The 22,360-nt window shown below is 43.0% G+C and overlaps 1 protein-coding gene across 3 annotated transcripts in view; it reads right to left on the bottom strand.

The window, feature by feature from the left end:
- fat3a (FAT atypical cadherin 3a) overlaps positions 1-22,360 on the bottom strand; it is an 874,448-nt gene that overhangs the window by 13,313 nt on the left and 838,775 nt on the right. For all 3 annotated transcript variants that reach the window (XM_068033985.1, XM_068033986.1, XM_068033987.1), the window contains one exon: positions 21,675-21,785. In XM_068033985.1, coding sequence (XP_067890086.1) covers positions 21,675-21,785 — 111 coding nt within the window. The remainder of the gene's footprint in view (positions 1-21,674; positions 21,786-22,360) is intronic.

Below are 22,360 nucleotides of genomic sequence, written 5' to 3'. Positions count from 1 at the left end.
AGACAGGCAGGGATGAGGACATGGAGGGATTTGAAATCAGGGATGAGCATTCATTGCCCAGTTAAGGGCCTCAATTGGCAGCAGGGCAGGAAGGCTGTTCACAGGCCTACCCACCCCGTCTTTATTTTGGCAGAGGTGGGAAGTTGGTGGGGTCCACCCCTGCCACCATCCCACCCGATTTTATGCTCTCCCCCCCCTCCAAACCCGCCGGGGGGGAAGAGCATAAAACTCCCCCCCCCCATGACTTTCTCCTCCCTGACCCTGGCTAATACAAGGTGATCAAGAAAAGTATATTGCCTGCACTTGGTGTCAAGATCAGGAACTCACAGGTGTGATCTGAAAAACTACCATACTGTGACATAATGTACCAAAGAACCATTATACTGCATTCCATATCACAGATAATTGTAAAACTAGCTGCTCTGTGTGAATGACATCGTAAATATAGGAGGAAAATCTCCTGAAAAATCATCCAAAGCATTCTGAATGAACTTTACAATTCTACTAGAAGCTCTGAAGAGAAAACATCTTCATGATGGAGGGATGTTCAAATCTTTTGTTGGCAAAATATTCTGTAGGCCCCAAGGAGAATACTTATGTTTGTATATAACTATATAGAAAATATTGAAAAAAATTATTTCAATCTCACATCAAGATGCAAAACAATCAAGAATAGTAGAGGGAAAAGCAGAACATGCAATTAAAAACCAGGAAGAGCAAGAACTGACATAGAGCAGCCACAGGAATCTTGAAGGAAGCTAAGTAATAAATGGCAAATGGCACTGATATTAATTGTATTCCCTCCAGTTTAGAGGATTCAGAACTGACATAATTGAGGTGTTTAAGATGATTAAAGGATTTGATAGGGTAAATAGAGATATCTGCTGCTGGGGGAGATTCTTTTTTATTCATTCACGGAATGTGTACATCGCCGAGAAGGCCAGCATTTTTTGCCTATCCCTAATTGTCCTCAAGAAGGTGGTAGTGAGCTACCTTCCTGTAGTCCATGTGGTGATGGTACTCCCACTGTGCTGTTAGGCAGGGAGTTCCAGTATTTTTCCCCAGCGACAGTGAAGGAATGGCGATATATTTCCAAGTCAGGATGGTGTGTAACTTGGAGGGGAAGCTAAACACGGTGGTATTTCTCTGTGCCTGCTGCCTTTGTACTTCGAGATGATAGGATGCTGTGGGTTTAGTATGTGATGCTGAAGAAGTCTTGGCGAGTTGGTGTAGTGCATCTCATAGATGGTACTAACTGCAGCCACGGTGTTCTGATGGTGGAGGGAGTGAAGGTTTAAGGTGGTAGATGGCTATTAATCAATCAAGTTGCTTTGTCCTGGATGATGTTGAGCTTTGGTGAGTGTTGTCGGAGCTGCACTCATCCAGGCAAGTGGAGAGTATTCCATCACATGCCTGACTTGTGCCTTGTAGATGATGGGCAAGCTTTGGGGAGTCAGGAGATGAGTTATTCACCACAGCATTCCTAGCATCTGACCTGCTCTTGTAGCCACAGTATTTATGTGGCTGGTCATAGGAGCAGGAGTAGGCCATTCAGCCATTGAGCCTGTTCCGCCATTCAATTAGATCATAGCTGATCATCTACCTTAGTGCCACTTTCCTGCACTATCCCCATATCCCTTGATGTCATTAGTGTCCAGAAGTCTATTGATATTTGTCTTGAATATGCTCAATGATTGAGCTTCCATAGCCCTCTGGGGTAGAGAATTCCAAAGATTCACCACCCTTTGAGTGAAGAAATTCTTCCTCATGTCAGTGTTAAATGACCTACCCCTTATTCTGAAACTATGTCCCCTGGTTCTACACTCACCAGTTAGGGGAAACATTGGCCTGAATTTTACAAGCGCGCCACAAATCACAGCAGCGTGCTTTGAATTTGACGGTCCACCTGCGCGGATCACCTGTCGCTGAGCCCCTGCTATATTACATGCGAGGGCTCATTAGCATCATGACGATGCGCCGCCACCACCCACCCACCCCCCCAATATTACATGGGGGGAGGTGGGACATACAGTGCTGCGATGGATGTAGGCTCAGCTGTGTAGCAGGTGCTGGGGCCCTATTTAAAGCACCAATCTGACTTTAAAGCAGAACGTGCTGGAGAAACTCAGCAGGTCTGGCAGCATCTCTCTAGAGAGAAGCAGGTTAACTTTCAGGTCTGTAACTCTGCTGTGTCCCAATGTCCTGTGCAGTTGAGATCCTCTTCTCCCACTCTAGTGTAACATTCCTTCTTGTAGGCGTGCTGCACCTGGGTGAATAATCTTAATTTTGCACATACCAGAACGCAAGACTGAATTGTACCATAAAAGGCAAATACACAACAGAAATAAAAGCATAACTTAAGAATATCTACATACTGTGGGCTTGTAATCACCAGACTGAAAAGTTACAGATGAATATGCATTTGGAATTTGTATTCATTTCTCTGCTGACTATTATGTGAAAAGATATGTAACTCGAATTAAAAGTACTTCTTAAAGAACCAGGAAAATATGTTTATATTCTTGCTGCATTGCAAACCAGAAATATTACATCAATAATTATGATCAGCTGCTGCAGAAGCAAAGTAGATGTGAACATGTGTCGATCTGTCATAGATGAAAAACCAGGACAACAGCACAGATTTCCTCACGAGTCCTGCATTATTTTTCAAACATGTGCAAGAAAAACCTTGCAGCCAGAAGTTAGAGCAGTTACACTGTGGAATCACCTTTGCATTTAAAGGACCAGAGCAAAAACCGAAGACGGCAGAGGAGTGCTCTAGGGTGGCCCCACAGTTCAGCGTGCCTCCCTGCTTACTCTCCTCCAGGCTGTGTGGGCAAGGTGGGAGGTCCGTTTCCCCAGAGATGGTAAGAATCATAGAATCATAGAAAGTTTACGGCACAGAAAGAGGCTACTTGGAAGAAGAGACCCTCCCACCTGACCAAGGCAGCCTGGCTGGAGGTGGCAGAGGAGGTAAGTAGCCGTGGGGCCAACTGGGGTCAAAGGGTCCAATACCAAAAGAGGATGAACCATCAATTCCCCCAGCTAGCCGGGACCCTCCAGGCCTCATGCACAGAAAGTACGACCGCCAAACTCATCCACAGTCAAAGGGCAATCTGATCAGCAGCCTTCCTCCTGTCAGGCTGCTAGCGCAGAAGTGGCACTGCGAAGGAGCACCCGCAAGCGTTTCCAAAAACCACAGTGACACAAATTGGTCTGTATGGGTGACACAACACTGTGAAAAGTTCAATCTCTAAATCTTCTTTACTAACATGTGTGTTACTTTCACTGTGTGAATGAAATGTGCCAGCATGTACCGATAGTGTCTCCTCCCATTACATCATTAACCTTTCAGAACTACCAATGTATGAAATAACATCATTGCCATGTCAGTATTACTCATGTGCATCTCCACGGATGCAGTAACATGGACAATGGCTCAATCTGCTGCTGCCAGTAATGGTGGACACAAAGATGTTGCAGATGTGGAATGTTGCACAATAGGTGAATGAGGGTGCTGCGTGGCTTGCAGAGCCTATGGTGATTCCTATGGCATCGAGAACCTTTCATCAATAAGGCACCTGAATGCTCTCTGTCCTCCCGTGCGCATTTCCTGGTACAAGTCCTCAGCGTCCTCATCATCTGAGGAGGTGTCCTGCTCACGTCTGTCCTCATTCTGCAAGGCCTCTCCCTATTGAGTGCGTAGTTGTGCAGAGCACAGCAAACAGCAATGATATGAGCTCCCCTTTCCAGCTCATACTGCAGGGCACCACCCAATCTATGCAGGCAGCAGAAGCGCATTTTTAGCATGCTGATTGCTTGCTCAATAGTGGCTCTTGTAGCTCCTTGGCTGACTTTGTATCTCTCGTCTGCAGCAGTGATGCAGAGTCTCACTGGTGTCAGGAGCCATGTCTGCAAGGGGTAGCCCTGGTCTCCGAGAAGCCACCCTCTATCTGAGCCAGTTCAGTGTACAGCAGTGCCAGCTGGGACTGGCACAGGATGAAAATGCCTGAAAAGCGGGCACAGATTTGCATAAAGCGGTTACAGTGATCACATATTAACTGTATGTTGAGTGAGTGGAAGCCCTTACAGTTCATTTATGAAGCTGGTCGCTCAGAGGGAGCGTTGATGGCCGCATGGGTGCAGTCTGTGATCCTTTGCATCTGTGGGAATCCTGCGATGGAGCCAAAACCAATGGCCCTCTGGGCCTGGCTCCCAGGGTCCATTGTGAAGTGGACATAGTCACTGGCCCTCCGGTACAGGGCATCGGTGACCTCCCTGATGCAGCGGTGCACTGCTGACTGAGTGACCCCACAAAGGTCTCCGGTGGGCTCCAGAAATGATGCAGAGGCATAAAAGTTAGGAGCTATTGTCACTCTGAGGGCCACAGGCACAGGATATCCACCGAAGCCCATGGGCTGCAGGTTATTGTTGAGCAGGGCACAGAGATGTGTCACCGCTTCTCTTGACATCCGCAGTCACCTCTGACACTGGCGCTCTGACATCTGCAGGTATGTCATGTGGGACCTGTAGATACGCGGTGATCTGTAGTAGCAAGCTCTGCTTGGGGGCAGCTGCTGCTCATGACTGGGGCCTCTATGTGGGCTGCACCGGCCTGCTGGTATTGCCTGCGGCGCATATAGACCTTCACAAGGAGCAGATCAGACAATATAGGATGAACCATACCCATCTCCACGTGACAAATAAAGTCGTATCCCTCACTTTTTTGGAGGTTCCTAACAGGGCATGCATTGTTGTTGACAGTTACATCAGGTGCTTTCATGCATCAACTATGTGGTGTAGCATGGCATTGCCCATCTTAGTTCCCACTAAGAATGGCACAGCATGACCACATCAAGATTCTACCAGCTGCATCGATTACCTCACCAGCCAGGTAACCTTTGCATGCCGCATCAAGGTCCCACCACCGGCGGTAAAATGGGGTGGGACATACCAGGCTTCGGGGGCCGTGGCCCCGCTAGAATATTCCTGGCCCCCCCTGCCATGACCCCCGACTTTGGAGGGCTGGTAAAATTCAACCCATCCCATCTACATCCACCCTGTCACACCCTGTAAGAATTTTGTAAGTTTCAATGAGATCATTTCTCATTCTTCGAAACTCTAGAGAATACAGGCCCAGTTTCTTCAATCTCCTCATAAGACAATCTCGCTATCCCAGGAATTAGCCTGGTGAATCTGTGTTGCACTCCATCTAAGGAGATCAAAACTGTACACAATATTCCAGATGCGGTCCTGAGAGATTCTGCTCAGTGGTGGCCCCAGGATGTTGATGGTAGGGGATTCAGCGATGGTAATGCTATTGAAAGTCAAGAGGAGATGGTTAAATTCTCTTTTGTTGGAGATGGTCATTCCTGGCACTTGTGTGGCACAAATGTTTCTTGCCGCCTATCAGCCGAAGCCTAAATGTTGTCCAGGTCTTGCTGCCTGCAGGCACAAACTTTTCATTATCCGAGGAGTTGCAAATGGAACGAAACACTGTGCAATTATCAGCAAACATCCCCTTCTGATCTTATGATGGATGGAAGGTCATTGATGAAACAGCTGAAGATGGTTGGACCTAGGGCCCCTTGATGCCATACTCAGTCAAATGCTCCCTGGATGTCAAGGGCAGTCACTCTCACTTCACCTCTGAAATTTAGCTCTTTTGTCCATTTTAGGATCAAGGCTGTAATGAGGTCTGGAGCAGAGTGATCTTGGCAGAACCCAAACTGAGCATCGGTCAGTGGGTTATTGGTGAGCAAGTGCCACTTGATAGCACTGTTGATGACACCTTCCATTACTTTGTTCATGATTGAGAGCAGGCTAATAGGTGGTAGTTGGCTGGATTGGATTTGTCCTGCTTTTTGTGGACAGGACATATATGGGAAATTTTCCATATTGTTGGGTAGAAGGGAGTGTTGTAGCTGTACTGGAACAGCTTGGTTAAAGCCATGGGTAGTTCTGGAGCACAGGTCTTCAGCACTACAGCCAGGATGTTATTGGGATCCACAGCATTTACAGTATGCTCAACTGTTTCTTCAGCAGTACAGTGAATTGAATTAGCTGAAGATTGGCTTCTATAATAATGGGGACCTCAGGAGGAGGCCAAGATGAATCATCCACTTGGCACTTCTGGCTAAAGTTGGTTACAACACTTCAACTTTGTCTTTTGCACTCGCATGTTGGGCTCCACAATCATTAAGGATGGGGATGTTCCTGGAGCTGTCTCCTCTTGTTGGTGGTTTAACTTTCCACCACCACTCATGACTGGATGTGGCAGGATCAAAGTACTTTGATCTGATCTATTAGTTCTGGGATTGACAAGCTTTGTCTATAGCATATTGCTTCCATTGTTCAGCATGCATGTAATCCAATGCTGTAGCTTCACAATGTAATTTTTAGGTGTGCCTGGTGATGTTCTGACATGCTCTCCTACACTCCTCATTAAGCCAGGGTTGATCCGCTGGCTTGACTGTAATGGTAGAATAAGAGATATGCTGGGCCATGAGGTTACAGATTGTGGTTGAATACAATTCTGCTGCTGCTGATGGACCACAGTGCCTCATGGATGCAATTTTGAGCTGCTACATCTGTTCTGAATCTATCCCATTTAACACAGTGGTAGTGCCACGCAACACGATGGTAGATACCCTCAGTGGAAAGATGGGACTTTGTCTCCACAAGGACTGTGCAGCGGTCACTCCTACCAATAATGTCATGGACAGAAGCATCTGTGAACAGGGTCAAGTAGGTTTTTCCCTTGTGTTGTTTCTTTCACCATCTGCCACAGGCCCAGTCTGGCAGTTATGTCCTTCAGGACTCAGCTAGCAGTCGTGCTACTGAGCCACTCTTGGTGATAGATATCGAATACGCCTACACAGAGTACATTCTTTGCCTTTGCTGCCCTCAGTGATTCTTCCAAGTGGTGTTCAACATGCAGGATTCATCAGCTGGTGGTAGGTGGTAATCAGCAAGAGGTTTCCTTGTCCATGATTGACCTGATGCCATGAGGCTTCAAGGGGTCGGAGTCAATGTTGAGGGCTCTGGTGGGCCTGTCCTGGGACAGGTCATACTCAGGATGGTGATGGAGGACTCTGGGACATTGGGTGAAAGGTATGATTCTGTGAGTATGACTATGTCAGGCTGTTGCTTGACTATTCTGTGCTTAGCCCTCCTAATTTTGGCACAATTCCACAGATGTTAGTGTAAAGGACTTTGCCGGGTTGTCTAGACTTGATGTGACTTTGTCATATCCAAGTCTGATGCCTCGGTTGAAGTTGAGTGATCTATCTTGTTTCATTCTTTTTTTTTGGTCCGGAGTCACTTTATGGCCCGATCGGGTAAGGACAGCAGACATAAGAACATAAGACGTAAGTCCAAATCATTAATGTAAGTTATGAATAATAGTGGTCCCAGCACTGATCCTTGTGGAACACTGCTTCCTACTTTCCTCTAATCTGAATAACTACATCTAACCCCTACTCTTTGTTTTCTATTTTTTAACAATTCGTTATGCATTCAGCTATTTGTCCACTAACCCCACATGCCCTAACCTTTATCAAGAGACTACCTTATCAAGTTCATGACATCTACTGAATTCCCCTTGTCTACTCATTCCGTTACCTCTTCAAAGAATTTTATGAGGTTAGTAACATAACATTTTGAAATCCATGCTGACTATTTTTTATTATATTTTCTGCCTCTAGATGCTCTTCTATCACTTCTTTCAGTATAAATTTTAGTATCTTTCCTATCATTGGCGTTAAGCTGACTTGTCTATAGTTCCCAGATTTTGGTTTATCTCCCTTTGTGTATGCAGGAACAACATTAGCTGTCTGCTAGTTCTCTGGCACTATTCACTCTTCAATGTAACCAATATAATCTAGTGCCTCTGCTATTTCCTTGCTACTTTCCTTGAATATGCGTGGGTGCATGCCATCTGGGTCTGGAGTTTTAACCTCTTTTAGTCTTTCAAGCTTATCAATTATTTTCTCCCTTTCTATCCCAGCTGTACTCTTTTTAATTCACCTGCTAGTGAAGTGTCTATTTCATGATCTTCTTTAGTAAAGACTGAGGTGAAGTAACTATTCAATACTTCTGCCATTTCGCTATCATTATCTGTGAGTTTAACTTGCTCATTCAATAGTGGCTCCACCCCTACATTTATTCTCCTTTTGTTATTTATGTGTCTATAGAACACTATTATTTCTTTTTACATTCCTTGATAATGTTATTTCATAATTTCCCTTTGTCTTCCTGATAGGAGAGAAGATAAAAATAAAACTAAGTTCCTTATATTCCTTTTTGATCTCCTCTCCTTTTGTATCTTAAATACTTCTTATTTGTCTTATTTTTAGATTCAATTTTCCCTTTTGTTATTTATTCATTCATAGTGCTCCATATTTAGCTTGCTTGTTTTGGCTTTTAGTAGAATACATTCCTCTTGAAATCTATTGATTACCCTTTAAATATTTCCCATTGTTTTTCTGCCTCTTTGTTTTTCAAGATATGCAAAATAGTGCCAAGGATTGTGAAAGACTGTGGAATGACATCAATAGACAAGCAAGATCAGCAGACAGATGGCAGATGTAGGAAAATGTAAATAATACAGGTTGGAATTAAGAATAGGAAAGAGAATACACCTGAAAAGATTTTAAGTGGAGTAGAGAAGCTGAGTGACCTTAGTTTACTGCTACACCAGTTATTAAAGTGCAAGTAGACAGGTCATAGAAAGGCAAACAGAATCCTTGGTCTGTATCTAAAAGCACAGAAAGCAAAAGTATGAAGGTTATGTTTAACTTGTGCAAGACCTCAGTTGGAATATTGTGTACAGTTTTGGTCCCCCCCTCATAGAAAGAATATAAAAGCAATGGAAAATGAGCAACATAAAATCACAGGGATGTTAGCAGGGATGAAGTGTCACAGTTATGCAGAGATCTGAGAATTTAGGGCTTTTTCATTGGAGTTGAGAAAAGAGGTGACCTGATAGAATTCCTTAAGATTATGAAGTTTGATGATAAAGTATAGAATGTTTAGACTATGTCCACTGGTCAGTGCAAGAACCACTAAAATTGAGCTATATGGTGAACTCAAAGCAGCGAGGTGAGTTTAGCTTTCAAATATTACAACAGTGACTACATTTCATAAGTACTTCATTAGTTGGGATGTGAAAGCATTTCTTTTTTGCAGATTTAGATTTTTACTTTCAAGTGTGGATGAGCAAAATATGATGTGTATGCATCATAGTAGCAGTCTTTTTTGCCAGGTTGTCTCTCCCTTTCTCTCTCTCTATTGGTTCTGTGCCATTTTTCAAAGCTCCTTTACAGCATAACTATGATCACAGTTTATATTAGTTTTGTGTTCCTGCTGAACCAAATTGATACAGAATTAGTTAGCATTAAAGATTTTCCTTTAATGTCAGAAGTTTCACCATAAATTCCTTGGAGGTTTGATGTGATTCATTATTTTTCTGCATGCTAAGATGGTGCCCTGGGAAATTCAGCAATAATTCTAAACACAATTTCAGGCTGTTGAATATGGAACAAAAACCAATGGAAATATCTAACAAAGTAGCTCTGTAGATTTTACATTGGTAAAGTAGCCACATAAAATCGCACTACTGCCTCACCAGCACCTTTTTTCCTCTGCTCTGATTTCTCTAGCAACTTTAAATTTGCAATCCTAACTAGCCCACAATTGCTGTAATGCAAGCCAGCACCACCCCCCCCCCACCTTTTTCATAAATGGTAACAAACAAAACATAATAATATAAAAAACAATGATAGGCCAATAAAATCTAAACAATACTACAACAATGTATAATATACTGGGCTAGAAAGTGGTCCATGCTGTTTGTTGGGCACGGGGATCATGATTTGGTGCTGTCTCCTCATTTACCTGATTGTAGCATTGGTCCACTCTGCTGGCTGCCTGAGCGCTCAGCATGGGGTCGAGCAGCGTTCGCAGAGAGCACGTGGTGCAGACAGCCTACTCCTCTTAAAGGCAGTCTGTCCCTCTTAAAGGGAAGCTGTACTGAATCACAGAAGGCAGCTGCTGAATACTACTGCTGCAATTCTGCAGAAGGAAATGGAACATCAGGGCAAAGAGAGGGCTCCCAGAATCACAGATGCAGTGCTGGCAGCCTTATTCATGGAAGTGTACAGGAGGAAAGATGCCATGATTCATCAGGGTGGGGAGGGCAGGCACCAGAAGACCCTCAAGGACCACACTCAGAGGGACTGGGAGCAGGTAGCCAGGGAGGTCAATTCCCAGAATCTGATCCCGAGGATGCTAGCAGCAATACGAGAAGAAGCATAATGATCACACGCAGGTGGTCAACATCAGTGAATGCATTTTCAAATGACATCTGTTACTCACCACTCCACCAATCTCTCACGCTGTTCAATGCATCACACCCTCATCACTCATTCATCAGCACTCCCTGACACTCGGGACTCATGCCTCACATCCAGATACTCCACCTCAACGTCACACATCTTACAATGATGCCAGCCTCACATCCAGCTCCCGCTGCTTCCACTTACCAACAGCCATTCAGCTATGGCAGGCACATGACGCAAACACAGTGCAACACAATCAATGACAGTCTGTCTTTTCCCTTGCAGAACAAGGTGGCCTGCAATAGAAGGGAGCAGAGGAGAACCATGGGGAGCTAGGATGTCTGCATCGCCTGAGCCCACAGAGGAGATTGTTCTCCACATTATGGGACTGGCTGTGAATGAGCCCGTGGCATCCCGCATCACTGAGAACATTGAGATGACAGCACCTTCCTACCTTATGACTCTTCTCAACACTCAGCTCACTCTCAACCTGCTATCTGGCACGATCAGCAAGCTGCAGATAGTGGGGGAAAAATTGCTTGCATAACACTGCTTCAATCAGCGCTACACTTACGTCAAATCACCGGGGCAGGCAGTGAATACTATTTAAAAATGTCACAGGTTGCAGCCTGCAACACTGCCTGCTGGGGAATCGTTGTAGTCTTTGTAGTACATGAATGAATTTTCCCCCCAGTGTGACCACCCACTTCCCTGACCCCCAACCTTCCTCTCCTGATTTTCTGATTTCAGATACCTAAGAACTGCTGCCTGCCTGGCCACAGGAACCCCAGGAGGAGGAAAGAGAGCAAAAGCACAGCACAGCACTGATGAATAGACCTTGTCACTTGATCTGACACTCGCAGCCACCAGTCAAAGAAAAACAGGATATTTCTCCACGTATCATGTCAATATTTATCGATCAACGTAGGAACATAGGAACAGGAATAGGTCATTCAGCCTCTCGAACCTCTTCTGCCATTCAAGAGATCATGACTGATCTGTGACCTAACTCCATATCCCTTTATCTTTGCCCGATATTCTTTAATACCTTTGACTAACAAAAAGCGATCAATCTCAGATTTAAAATTAACAATTGATCTAGCATCAATTGCTGTATGCAGGAGAGTTCCGAACTTCTATCACCCTTTGTGTGAAGAAGTTTTTCCCAAATTCATCGCAGAAATGTCTGACTCTAATTTTTTGACTATGCCTCTTAGTCCGAGACTCCCTAACAAGCGTAAATAGTTTCTCACAATCTGCCCTATCTGTTCCTCTTAATATCTTGAAAACTTGGATCAAATTACCCCTTAACCTTCTAAATTCCAGGGACTACAAACCTAGTTTGTGTGATCCCTCCTCGTAATTTAACCCTTGGAGTCCTGGTATCATTTTGCTAAATCTACACGGCACTCTCTGTAAGGCCAATATATCCTCTCTGAGGTCTGGTGCCCAAAACTGCTCTTAATGCTCCAAGTGTGGTCTAACCAGGGCTTTGTATAGCTGAAGCATGACCTCTACCTGCTTCGATTCTAGCCCTCTAGATGTAAAGGCCAACACTGCATTAGTCTTTTTGGTTATTTCCTGTACCTGTTCATGATATTTTAATGACCTGTGTACCTAAAGCACCCCTCCCCCAAGTCTCTGTGTACCTCCACCATTTCTAGCTTTTCACCACTTAGAAAGTACCCTGTTCTATCTATCCTTTTTAGGTCCACATTTACCTACATTGAAATCCATTTACCACAGTTTTGCCCTTTCCTTAATCTATCAATATCTCTTTTTAATGTTGTGCTTCCATCTACACTGCTCACAATGCAACCTATCTTTGTGTCATTGTCAAATCATCTAAGTCGTTAATTAATACAGTGAATAGTTGCGGCCCCAACACAGAGCCTTGTGGAACACCATTAGTCACCTCCTACCAATTAGAGTATCTGCCCCATTATCCCTATTTTCTATCTCATTCTGCTGAGCCAATTTCCTAACCAGGTCAATAATGTGCCTTCAAATCCATGATCTTCAACTTTAACTAGCAGTCTCTTATGAGGGACTTTATCAAATGCCTTCTAGAAGTCCATACAAATGACATCCATAGACCTTCCCCTGTCCACTAATTAGTCATCTCCTCAAAAAATGCAATCAGATTTGTTAGTCATAACCTATTTACATTAACCCATGCTGGCTCTCTATAATCAACCAAAGGTGTTCAAGGTGTTCAGTCAGCTATCCTTAATTTCCTGACAACAGATGGTAGGCTAACTGGTCTATAATTCCCCGGTTTTCTTCTCTCACCTTTCTTAAATAGCAGAGTGACATGCACAAATTTCCAATCTCAAGGAACAGTTCCCGAATTGAGAGAACTTTAGAAGATTATAGTTAGAGCATTTGCAATGTTTCCACCTACTTCTTTTAAAATCCTGGCATGGAAAACATCTGGTTGTGGGGATTTTTCTTTGGAGGGTATGATATGTTAACTCTTTGGCGTCATTAATTTTTCCAGTACTGTTAATCTTGCTTATGTTAATTTTGTTGAGATCCTGTCCCTGATTCAGTAATAGTTTCCCTGGGATGTCTGGCATGTTGACATCTTCCTCTACTGTAAATACTGAAGTAAAGTAATTATTCAGCACGTGCACCATTTCCTTATTTTCATTGACAATGTCACTGTTATCAGTTTTCAAGGGGCCCACATTGCTTCTGACCACCCTCTTTCCCCTAACATAATTGTAAAAGTTTTTTGTGTTCATTTTGAAATCCCTTGCAAGTTTCTTTTCATATTCCCTTTTCATCTATCAGCTTTATTACCCTTTACCGTTCTTTTTGTGTTTTCCCATTCACCAGGATCTGTGCTATTTTTTACATTATTTTATGCTTTTTCTTTTAGTTTTATATTGACTCTTACCTCATTAGTTGCCTATGGCTGTCTTTTTTGTCAAGTAGATGTCTTGCTTTTTACTTGTATAAACTGGTTCTGTATTATGTTAAATTCTTATTTGAACACCTCTCAATGATCTTCTGTTATTTTATCCATTAACAGATTTGTTGAGTTTACTGTGGACAGTCTCCATCTCATCGCATTGAAGTCAGCTTTACCTAAATCTAGAATGCTAGCAGCTGTTTCATGTTTCTCCCTTTCAAACACTACATTGAACTCGACCATATTATGATCACTATTAGATAAATGTTCATATACCATTAAGTTCTTAACTAATTCTGGCTCATCACTCATTACTAAATCAGAAAACTATCCTGGAAACACTCAAGGAATTTACTATCTTTCTGAATTCTGCTGGTCTGCTTATCCCAATCTATATGAAAGGTAAAATCACTCTGCCTTTTCTATATGCTTGTCTAATTTCATCATTTATACAAGCTACCACTTCAAGGCTACTACCAGGGAGCAAATATACTACTTATGCTACAGTTTTAAGTCCTGTTCTATTTCTTAATGCTACCCATAAAGTATCTACTGCCTACTTGCCTCTCTTTATATCCTCAATCATTGAAGTGATTTCATCATTAATCACTAAGGCTATTCCTCCCCTTCTACCATTTTCCCCATCTTTCTTGTCGACCTTATAACCTAGTATATTATAGTTTTTAGTTCTGACCATCTTGTCGCCATGTCTCTATAACAGTTAACATATCATACCCTCCAAGTTGAATTTGCACCTGCAATTCATTCAATTTATTCCTTGTACTCTGTGTGTTTGTATGAAGAATGCTTTTTTAAGGCCATAGATCCTAATTTTGTTTTAGAACATTACAGCGCAGTACAGGCCCTTCGGCCCTCGATGTTGCGCTGACCTGTGAAACCATCTGACCTACACTATTCCATTTTCATCCATATGTCTATCCAATGACCACTTAAATGCCCTTAAAGTTGGCGAATCTACTACTGCTGCAGGCAGGGCGTTCCACGCCCTTACTACTCTCTGAGTAAAGAAACTACCTCTCACATCTGTCCTATATCTATCACCCCTCAACTTGAAGCTATGTCCCCTCGTGTTTGCCATCACCATCCGAGGAAAAAGACGCTCACTATCCACCCTATCTAACCCTCTGATTATCTTATATGTCTCTATTAAGTCACCTCTCCTCCTCCTTCTCTCCAACGAAAACAACCTCAAGTCCCTCAGCCTTTCCTCGTAAGACCTTCCCTCCATACCAGGCAACATCCTAGTAAATCTCCTCTGCACCCTTTCCATAGCTTCCACATCCTTCCTATAATGCGGTGACCAGAACTGCACGCAATACTCCAGGTGCGGTCTCACCAGAGTTTTGTAGAGCTGCAGCATGACCTCGTGGCTCCGAAACTTGATCCCCCTACTAATAAAAGCTAACACACCATATGCCTTCTTAACAGCCCTATTAACCTGGGTAGCAACCTTCAGGGATTTATGCACCTGGACACCAAGATCTCTCTGTTCATCTACACGACCAAGAATCTTCCCATTAGCCCAGTACTCTGCATTCCCGTTACTCCTTCCAAAGTAAATCACCTCGCACTTTTCCGCATTAAACTCCATTTGCCATCTCTCAGCCCAGCTTTGCAGCCTATCTATGTCCCTCTGTACCCCACAACATCCTTCGGCACTATCTACAACTCCACCGACCTTAGTGTCATCTGCAAATTTACTAACCCACCCTTCCACACCCTCTTCCAGGTCATTTATAAAAATGACAAACAGCAGTGGCCCCAAAACAGATCCTTGCGGTACACCACTAGTAACTAAACTCCAGGATGAACATTTGCCATCAACCACCACCCTCTGTCTTCTTTCAGCTAGCCAATTTCTGATCCAAAGCTCTAAATCACCTTCAACCCCATACTTCCGTATTTTCTGCAATAGCCTACCGTGGGGAACCTTATCAAACGCCTTACTGAAATCCATATACACCACATCCACTGCTTTACCCTCATCCACCTGTTTGGTCATCTTCTCGAAAAACTCAATAAGGTTTGTGAGGCACGACCTATCCGTCACAAAACCGTGCTGACTATCTCTAATGAACTTATTCTTTTCAAGATGATTATAAATCCTGTCTCTTATAACCTTTTCCAACATTTTACCCACAACCGAAGTAAGTCTCACAGGTCTATAATTACCAGGGCTGTCTCTACTCCCCTTCTTGAACAAGGGGACAACATTTGCTATCCTCCAGTCTTCCGGCACTATTCCTGTCGACAATGACGACATAAAGATCAAGGACAAAGGCTCTGCGATCTCCTCCCTAGCTTCCCAGAGAATCCTAGGATAAATCCCATCTGGCCCAGGGGACTTATCTATTTTCACACTTTCTAAAATTGATAACACCTCCTCCTTGTGAACCTCAATCCCATCTAGCCATCTAGCCTAATCTGTCCTGCTCTAATATTCTACCCACACTTTTCCTATTTCTTTCTTTACTCTGGCTTAATTACTTTACATCTTTTAGTTTTTCCTTTACCTGCAATGTCTAAAGCACAATTTCTGACTGTTACTCTTCTCACTTCCCTTTCATTTGTTTTCAAACTACCATTAATATTACCTTTTCCACCTAAGCCTTCCCCACCACTTTCTAGTTTTTCAGTCCTTGTGACCGCCCTTGTCCCAGCCCAGTCTGAGTAGAGCCAATCCCAACAGTCCAGTTCCTTCTTGTCTCAGTCCTGATGCCAATCCCCCATAAACTGGAACTCCTCTTTTCCACACCGCTACTTCTGTCATATGTTCACTTCCCTATTCTGCTTATTCCTGTTTCAATTTGCACGTGGCTCAGGTGAAAGTACAGAGATTATAACTCTTGAGGTCCTGTCCTTTAATTTAGCTCCTAGTTCTAGGTACTCTCCAAACATGGCTTTTTGTCGACTCTTTTCTGTTGTTGGTCCCAACATGGACCAAAATGACTGGATCCTCTCCCTCCCTCTCCAATATTCTTTCAAGCCTGTTTGAGATGTTCCTTACCCTGGCACCAGGTAAGCAACAAGCCATGTGGGGCTCTTGATCCTGCTTACAAAGGATGCTATCGGTCCCCCTAATTATTGAATCCCCTATAACTACCACATTACGCTTCCCCTCCTCCTCCCTTTGGACAGACTCTTGCTCCACAGTGCCATGGTCCACATTCTGGCTATCTTTTCAACAGTTTTTAACCTTATTCTCACAGGTGGCAAGTACATTGTATCTGTTGGATAGGATTTGTTTCTGTGGTTTCTCATTCTCAGGGCCCTACTGTAGTGTTGTAGTGTTTTGGAATTGAAATTGCAATTGCAACGAATACACTTCATGTCAGGAAACAAACAGAGAGGCAACTTCAACACCTACTTGACCTTGACATTATTGAGAATGTTGGGGATGAGTTTACCCCTTGGGTCTCTTGTCTCAGCCATAGAAGTAATCAAGAAACCAAAGAGCGAGAACCAGATTAAAATCTGCGTTGATATGCAATCACCAAACCAAGCCATACAACGAGAAATACACTTGATACCACCATCATAGAGAAAGTGAATGCTGCTAAACACTTCGTTAAACTTGACTTCAGTGCAGGATACCATCAAATCGAGCCTGCAGAAGAATCAAGACATCTTACTGTATTCTCTACTCGCATCGGACTTTTTTGATACAAGAGGCTCAACTTTACAGTCAATTCAGCAGGTGAGGTATTTAAGCACTTGATTCAATCTTAACTTCAAGAACTTGAAGGCACGCTGAACATCAGTGATGACATTCTCATCTATAGCTGCACCGAAAAGGAACTCGAGATGCCTACATGCCTACAACGTCTCAGAGACGTGCTTGTTCAATGAAAGCAAAATTGAATTCTTCCATCATGTGTTCAGTGGTGATGGAGTATCACCAGATCCATGGAAAGTTAAAGCCATTGCAAATGCTGCGAATCCTACAAACATGCAAGAAATCCGAAGTCTGCTAGGACTCATCGCCTACTGTAGCTGCTTCATTCCTGAACTCGCTACGCTATCTGCCCCCCTACACAATCTGACAAAAGAGACTATAAATTGGGAATGGACTAAATCACACAAACAGGTAGTGCACCAGATCAAACCACCTTTATCAGAAAGTTGCACAAATGCCTATTTCGACCCTAAGAAAACCACCTAGCTAGTCGTGGATGCAAGCCTGTTTGGCTTAGGTGCAGTTCTCGTACAAAAAGACAAGACAGGTAACAAATCAATCATTGCGATGGCGAGCAGATCTTAATGCATGTAGTTATTTGCAAACAGAGAGAAAAGCGCTCTCAATCAAATGGAGTATCTTACACTTTCATCTCTACTTATATGGAAGCGATCATAGACCACTAGTGATCTTGTTTAAAAATTCATGTAGCAACCACCCACTTGAATAGAATGTTGGATACTCAAACTGCAAGAGTTTGAGTTCCAGGCTGAGTATCAGCCAGGCAAGCTCAACCCAGTGGACTACCTTTCCCGACATCTGCTGCTGACAGTCGGTCCTACTAGTCATGAGGAAAAGGTTGCCGAACAACGTTTTAACTATGTAAGCTTAAATGCGGTGCCAAAGTTGCTAAAACTAGCCGACATCAAAGCAGCAACAAAACAAGATGAAGCTTTGTGATCACGAAACTGGAAAGATAGATCAAGAAAGCATCTACAAATAACATCGCTTACACATTACAAGGGGTCTTCACAATGTTTGAAATGAGCTCACGGTAACAACCACATCTGATCTTGTATTACACAACAGCAGTATAGCCATTCCACACTCATTGAGGGACGTGTCATCAATATAGCACATGAAGGACACCCGGGAATTGTCAAGACCAAACAACTCCTTAGGGAAAAGATATGGTTCCCGGGAATCGACCGTATGGAAGAGCACAAAGTCAATCAGTTTGCCATGTTAAGCAACCCCAATGTCTAATCTTCATGATCCTCTTAAGATGTTTGAACGAGCTCCAGGACCATGGATTGAAGTTCATGTTGATTTCACAGATTTGTCCACTGGTGAACACCTGCTTGTCGTCACTGATGACTACAGCAGATTCCCAATCATGGAATTATTCATGTCAACTTAAATGAAAGCAGTCACCCCAAAGCTTGACCAGATTTTTCCCTTGTCTGGAAACTCTCAAACGGTAAGAAGTGAAAATGAAGCCCCATTCAACAGCAATGAGTTCAGCAAATTCGCAAACTACCTAGGGTTCACTCACTGAAAAATCACACCTAGTTGGCCAAGAGCTAATGGTGAAGTCAAGAAATCTATGTGAACCTTGGAAAAAGTGCTACGTATAGCTACAGCTGAGAACAAGTCATGGAAGCAAGAGCTATATCACTTTCTACGTAATTACAGAGCAACACCTCACTTGACTACTAGAAAACCTCCAGTTACACTCATCTATGCACATCCTGGGCTGGATTTTGTGCTGGAGGCGGGGCTCCTGGGCACCAGACCAAAAAAGGAGGGGGACCCTGCCTCTGCCTTCCCCCACACACACACCGCGCCCCCCCACCCTCAACCCCCGGAGCAATCCTGTTTTTTTCCGTCAAAATTTTAGGAGGCAAGATCCTATCCCTTTAAAGACTTTAAAAAGACTAGGATCCTGCCTCCAAGAGCTGCCAGCCAATCACAGTTCCAACAGCTCAGCAGTATTGGTAGTGCCACCAGTGCCACTGGAGAGGATTCCGCGCTGCAACTCCAGAGAAGAGATAGGTGAGGCAAGTTCATTGGGGCCAATCCTGAAGGCCCCGCAAGGAGGGGGTAGTGGGACGGGTGGTATTGCAGTCCATGGGGAGGGGTGTCCTAGGGGGGTGAATTGGTTCTTGGTGGGGGTCCTCCATGGGCCACAAATTGCTTCTATGTATAAAACCAGGATCCAATATGCCTTTTTAACCACCTTTTCAACCTGCCCTGCCATCTTCAACAATTTGTGCACATATACCCCCAGATCCCTCTACTTCTGCAAACACCCCCCCTTTAGAATTGTATCCTTTATTTTATATTGCCTCTCCTCATTCTTAGTGTACACAATAACAATCACTGCTGTTGATAATATTTCAATTGCATGTGAAGTGCTTTGAGACCATTCTGAGATAAGGTGCTACGTAAATCCAAGGAACAAGATTAAGAGGGAGAGTCATCATTGAGGCACATGCTGTAACACTCATTGACTGGTTCCAGAGCTCCACTGATGAGACTTAGGAACTGATCACCTTTCTGAAAACAGTAGTGTATGTGAAGTGAGGGAAGGAAGAAAACTCCAGATCACAAACAAATCTCTGTAATCTTTGCATGCAGTGTAGAAACTTTTCTTTAGATGGCATTAGTGTTGTACTGAGATCTCAGCCAAAACATTTATTGTACTGTGACTCAAGTTACATTTATTTTATTGCAAGAATAAATGCACTGGGAAGAAATCATGAAAAGTATATTTACATTACTTGAAGCTCTTGGACCAGGGTATCATAATATAATGTTATCACTTCTGAACATTATTCAGTACTTGAACTTAAGTGTTTATTTGATACCTAGTACATATTAATCAGTAATTATAACTGCAATCTGTCTTCAGACTGTAGGTGATGAGCAATACTGTGATGCAGAGATAGCAGAAATACATGCATCACATTGATCACAAAGTGCCATCTTGTGGCAAGTTTCTAATAAGCAGTGATGATTTTACTGGGCTAATAATCCACAAAGCATGAGGTCAAATTCCACCATGCCAGTTTGAGTATTTGAATTTAGTATTAAAAAAATCTGAAATAAAACAATTGTAACCTTGAAGCTGTTGGATTTTCGTTAAGAACTCAACTGGACCACTAATTTTCTTTAGGGAAAGAAACCTGCCATCCTGATTTCAGCCTCAAACCAATGTGGTTGACACTTAACTGGCTTCCAAAGTGACCTTGCAAGTCACTCAGTTGTGTCAAATAGAAGGCAGCCACCACCACCACCTCAGGGAATCTAGGAATGGGCAATAAATTCTGGCCTTGCCAGCGATGCCCATAGCCTGAGAATACATTTTAAAAATACAAGAAAAAGTTGTGAAAATTGGAAACCCACACATACCCCCTCCAATGTGCCCACATCCTGTTTTAATGGAGGCGAGTTGGAGGGCAGACTGCTCCTTGGAGGCAGGTTGTGAATTTAAATATTTTAATGAGACTGTGTACCTTAAATTTTAGCTCTTCTTTAAATTTATGGCTGACCAACCAAAGCCTCCGAAACACAGAACTGCTTGTGGGCCATCAGGAGCAGGAGTGCATTCTCCCTGAACCCCAAGCTTGCCTGGTTTGCTCTCCTAAATGGGTTCCCACCTTTCTCGATGTCCAGTCCATCCCAGTGCCCAAACACCTCAAGTCTGCTCCGACATCAATGGCAGCTTCCTTCCCAGTGACAAATTCCTAGCTCCGGCATGGAGTGATAGGCCTATCTGCCCAACAGCCTCCCAGCCCATCAATCTGGTTGGCTGTGGCTGGGAAACAGAAAAGGTGTTAAAATCCAGTTCTGCCATTAAATTTCACAGGACCTCCGGGAAACCCGTTTTTCTGGGCTACTAATTCTTCCCCTCCCCTGCTCATTTCTCGCCTTGCAGTTATTATCGAAGCCAATATATAAGTTATGCTGAGCCGTCTACAAATGTATATTATATTATTGTACATGCTATATTACTGCAAAGCATGTGCTCTTGGGAATAGAGTTGTACAATGGGTTTACACTGATTTTTCATTTCTGGGTCTGGAGGTTGAATCCAGCCCAGAAAAATAGGATGGGTTTAGGCTCTGTCCCAGCTGTCATGGTTCTATGTAAAAGTAATTTGTTTAATTAACACTCCATTCCTCGTGCCGCAGGTTTACAGTCCAAAAATGCTCAGTAGCTGGCATCCCATTCAGGGGGTAGAAGGTAGGCAAGTACAGAATGTCGAAAGAAATCACTCTTAGGAAGTTAAGGAATGCTCTTCCAAGGTTTTAGATTTAGTGATTCCATGCTCCCTGGGAGCTAGGATATTGGCATCTTTAAACTTACCCTGTATTGCTGTGGCAAAATAATCTGCATCTAACCTGTGCTATACCTAATATTAGTGCCAGAGGTGAAAATGTGTTCCATTTCTCAGCATTGACATATTTTAACCTTGATAAGTTCAAATATTTACTAGTAAGAAGTCAAGCTAACAATGTGTGCTTGGCAGGAATGAATATTTCATGCAATCAATGAATTTTGTTTGGTCAGCAGTGATTTCACATTTTCTCACTGTACCTTTTGCAGAACACATAACAAGGCAAAAACATGTTATTCTGCATCATAACCTGATAAAGGGAAAGCAGGTTTGAAATAGGCTTTAAAATGATTGAAGTAGATTGTAATACTGTCTTACCATTATCATCACATGAGTCAGACTGGAAGGAATTGAGTGACTGGACCTCAGAATTGCTACCTTTTGTACTTCCTGCAAAGCCTGCTGCATCCTCAACAATGTCCACTTTTCCTAAAGCCAGAAGATTCAATACAGTTATTAAGGTTTATTCATTTTCTTTGAAGAACAACAACTTATGTATATTTAGCTCCTTTAACACAATAAAACACCCCAACGTGCTTGACAGAGCATTATAAAACAAAATTGGACATCGAGCAACATAAGGAGACATCAGATTGGTCAAAGAGGTAGGTTTTAAGGAGTGTCTTAAAGGACGAAAGTGCAGTGGAGAGGTGCAGAGGTGTAGGGAGGGGAATTTAAGAGCTTAGGGCCTAGGCAACTGAAGGCACAGCCACCAACAAAGCAGAGTAAAGGAATTACACTGATTTCATTAGTTCAATGGATAAAGAGTTCATTACATAAGGAATTTATCTTAATATCTAGTTATTTATAAGGAAGAAATTCAATTTAATTCTCCTTTATGGAGTTTTATTTTAACTTTTTGGATAATCATGTAATGCAGAAGCATGTGAATTGCTACATAGTCAGAGTATGAAAGTTGTATAAAATGTGGCAGACTTTAATGTGTTTTTGAATTTGTAAAGGTCTATGATACGGAGCTCAGATCTGTAACACATTTGAGTCCC

Source organism: Heterodontus francisci, chromosome 6, assembly GCF_036365525.1.
Source record: "Heterodontus francisci isolate sHetFra1 chromosome 6, sHetFra1.hap1, whole genome shotgun sequence".
NCBI classification, from domain to species: Eukaryota; Metazoa; Chordata; class Chondrichthyes; order Heterodontiformes; family Heterodontidae; genus Heterodontus; species Heterodontus francisci.
The sequence above is the reverse complement of the archived record's forward strand: the minus strand, read 5'-3'. Positions and strand labels throughout refer to the sequence as shown.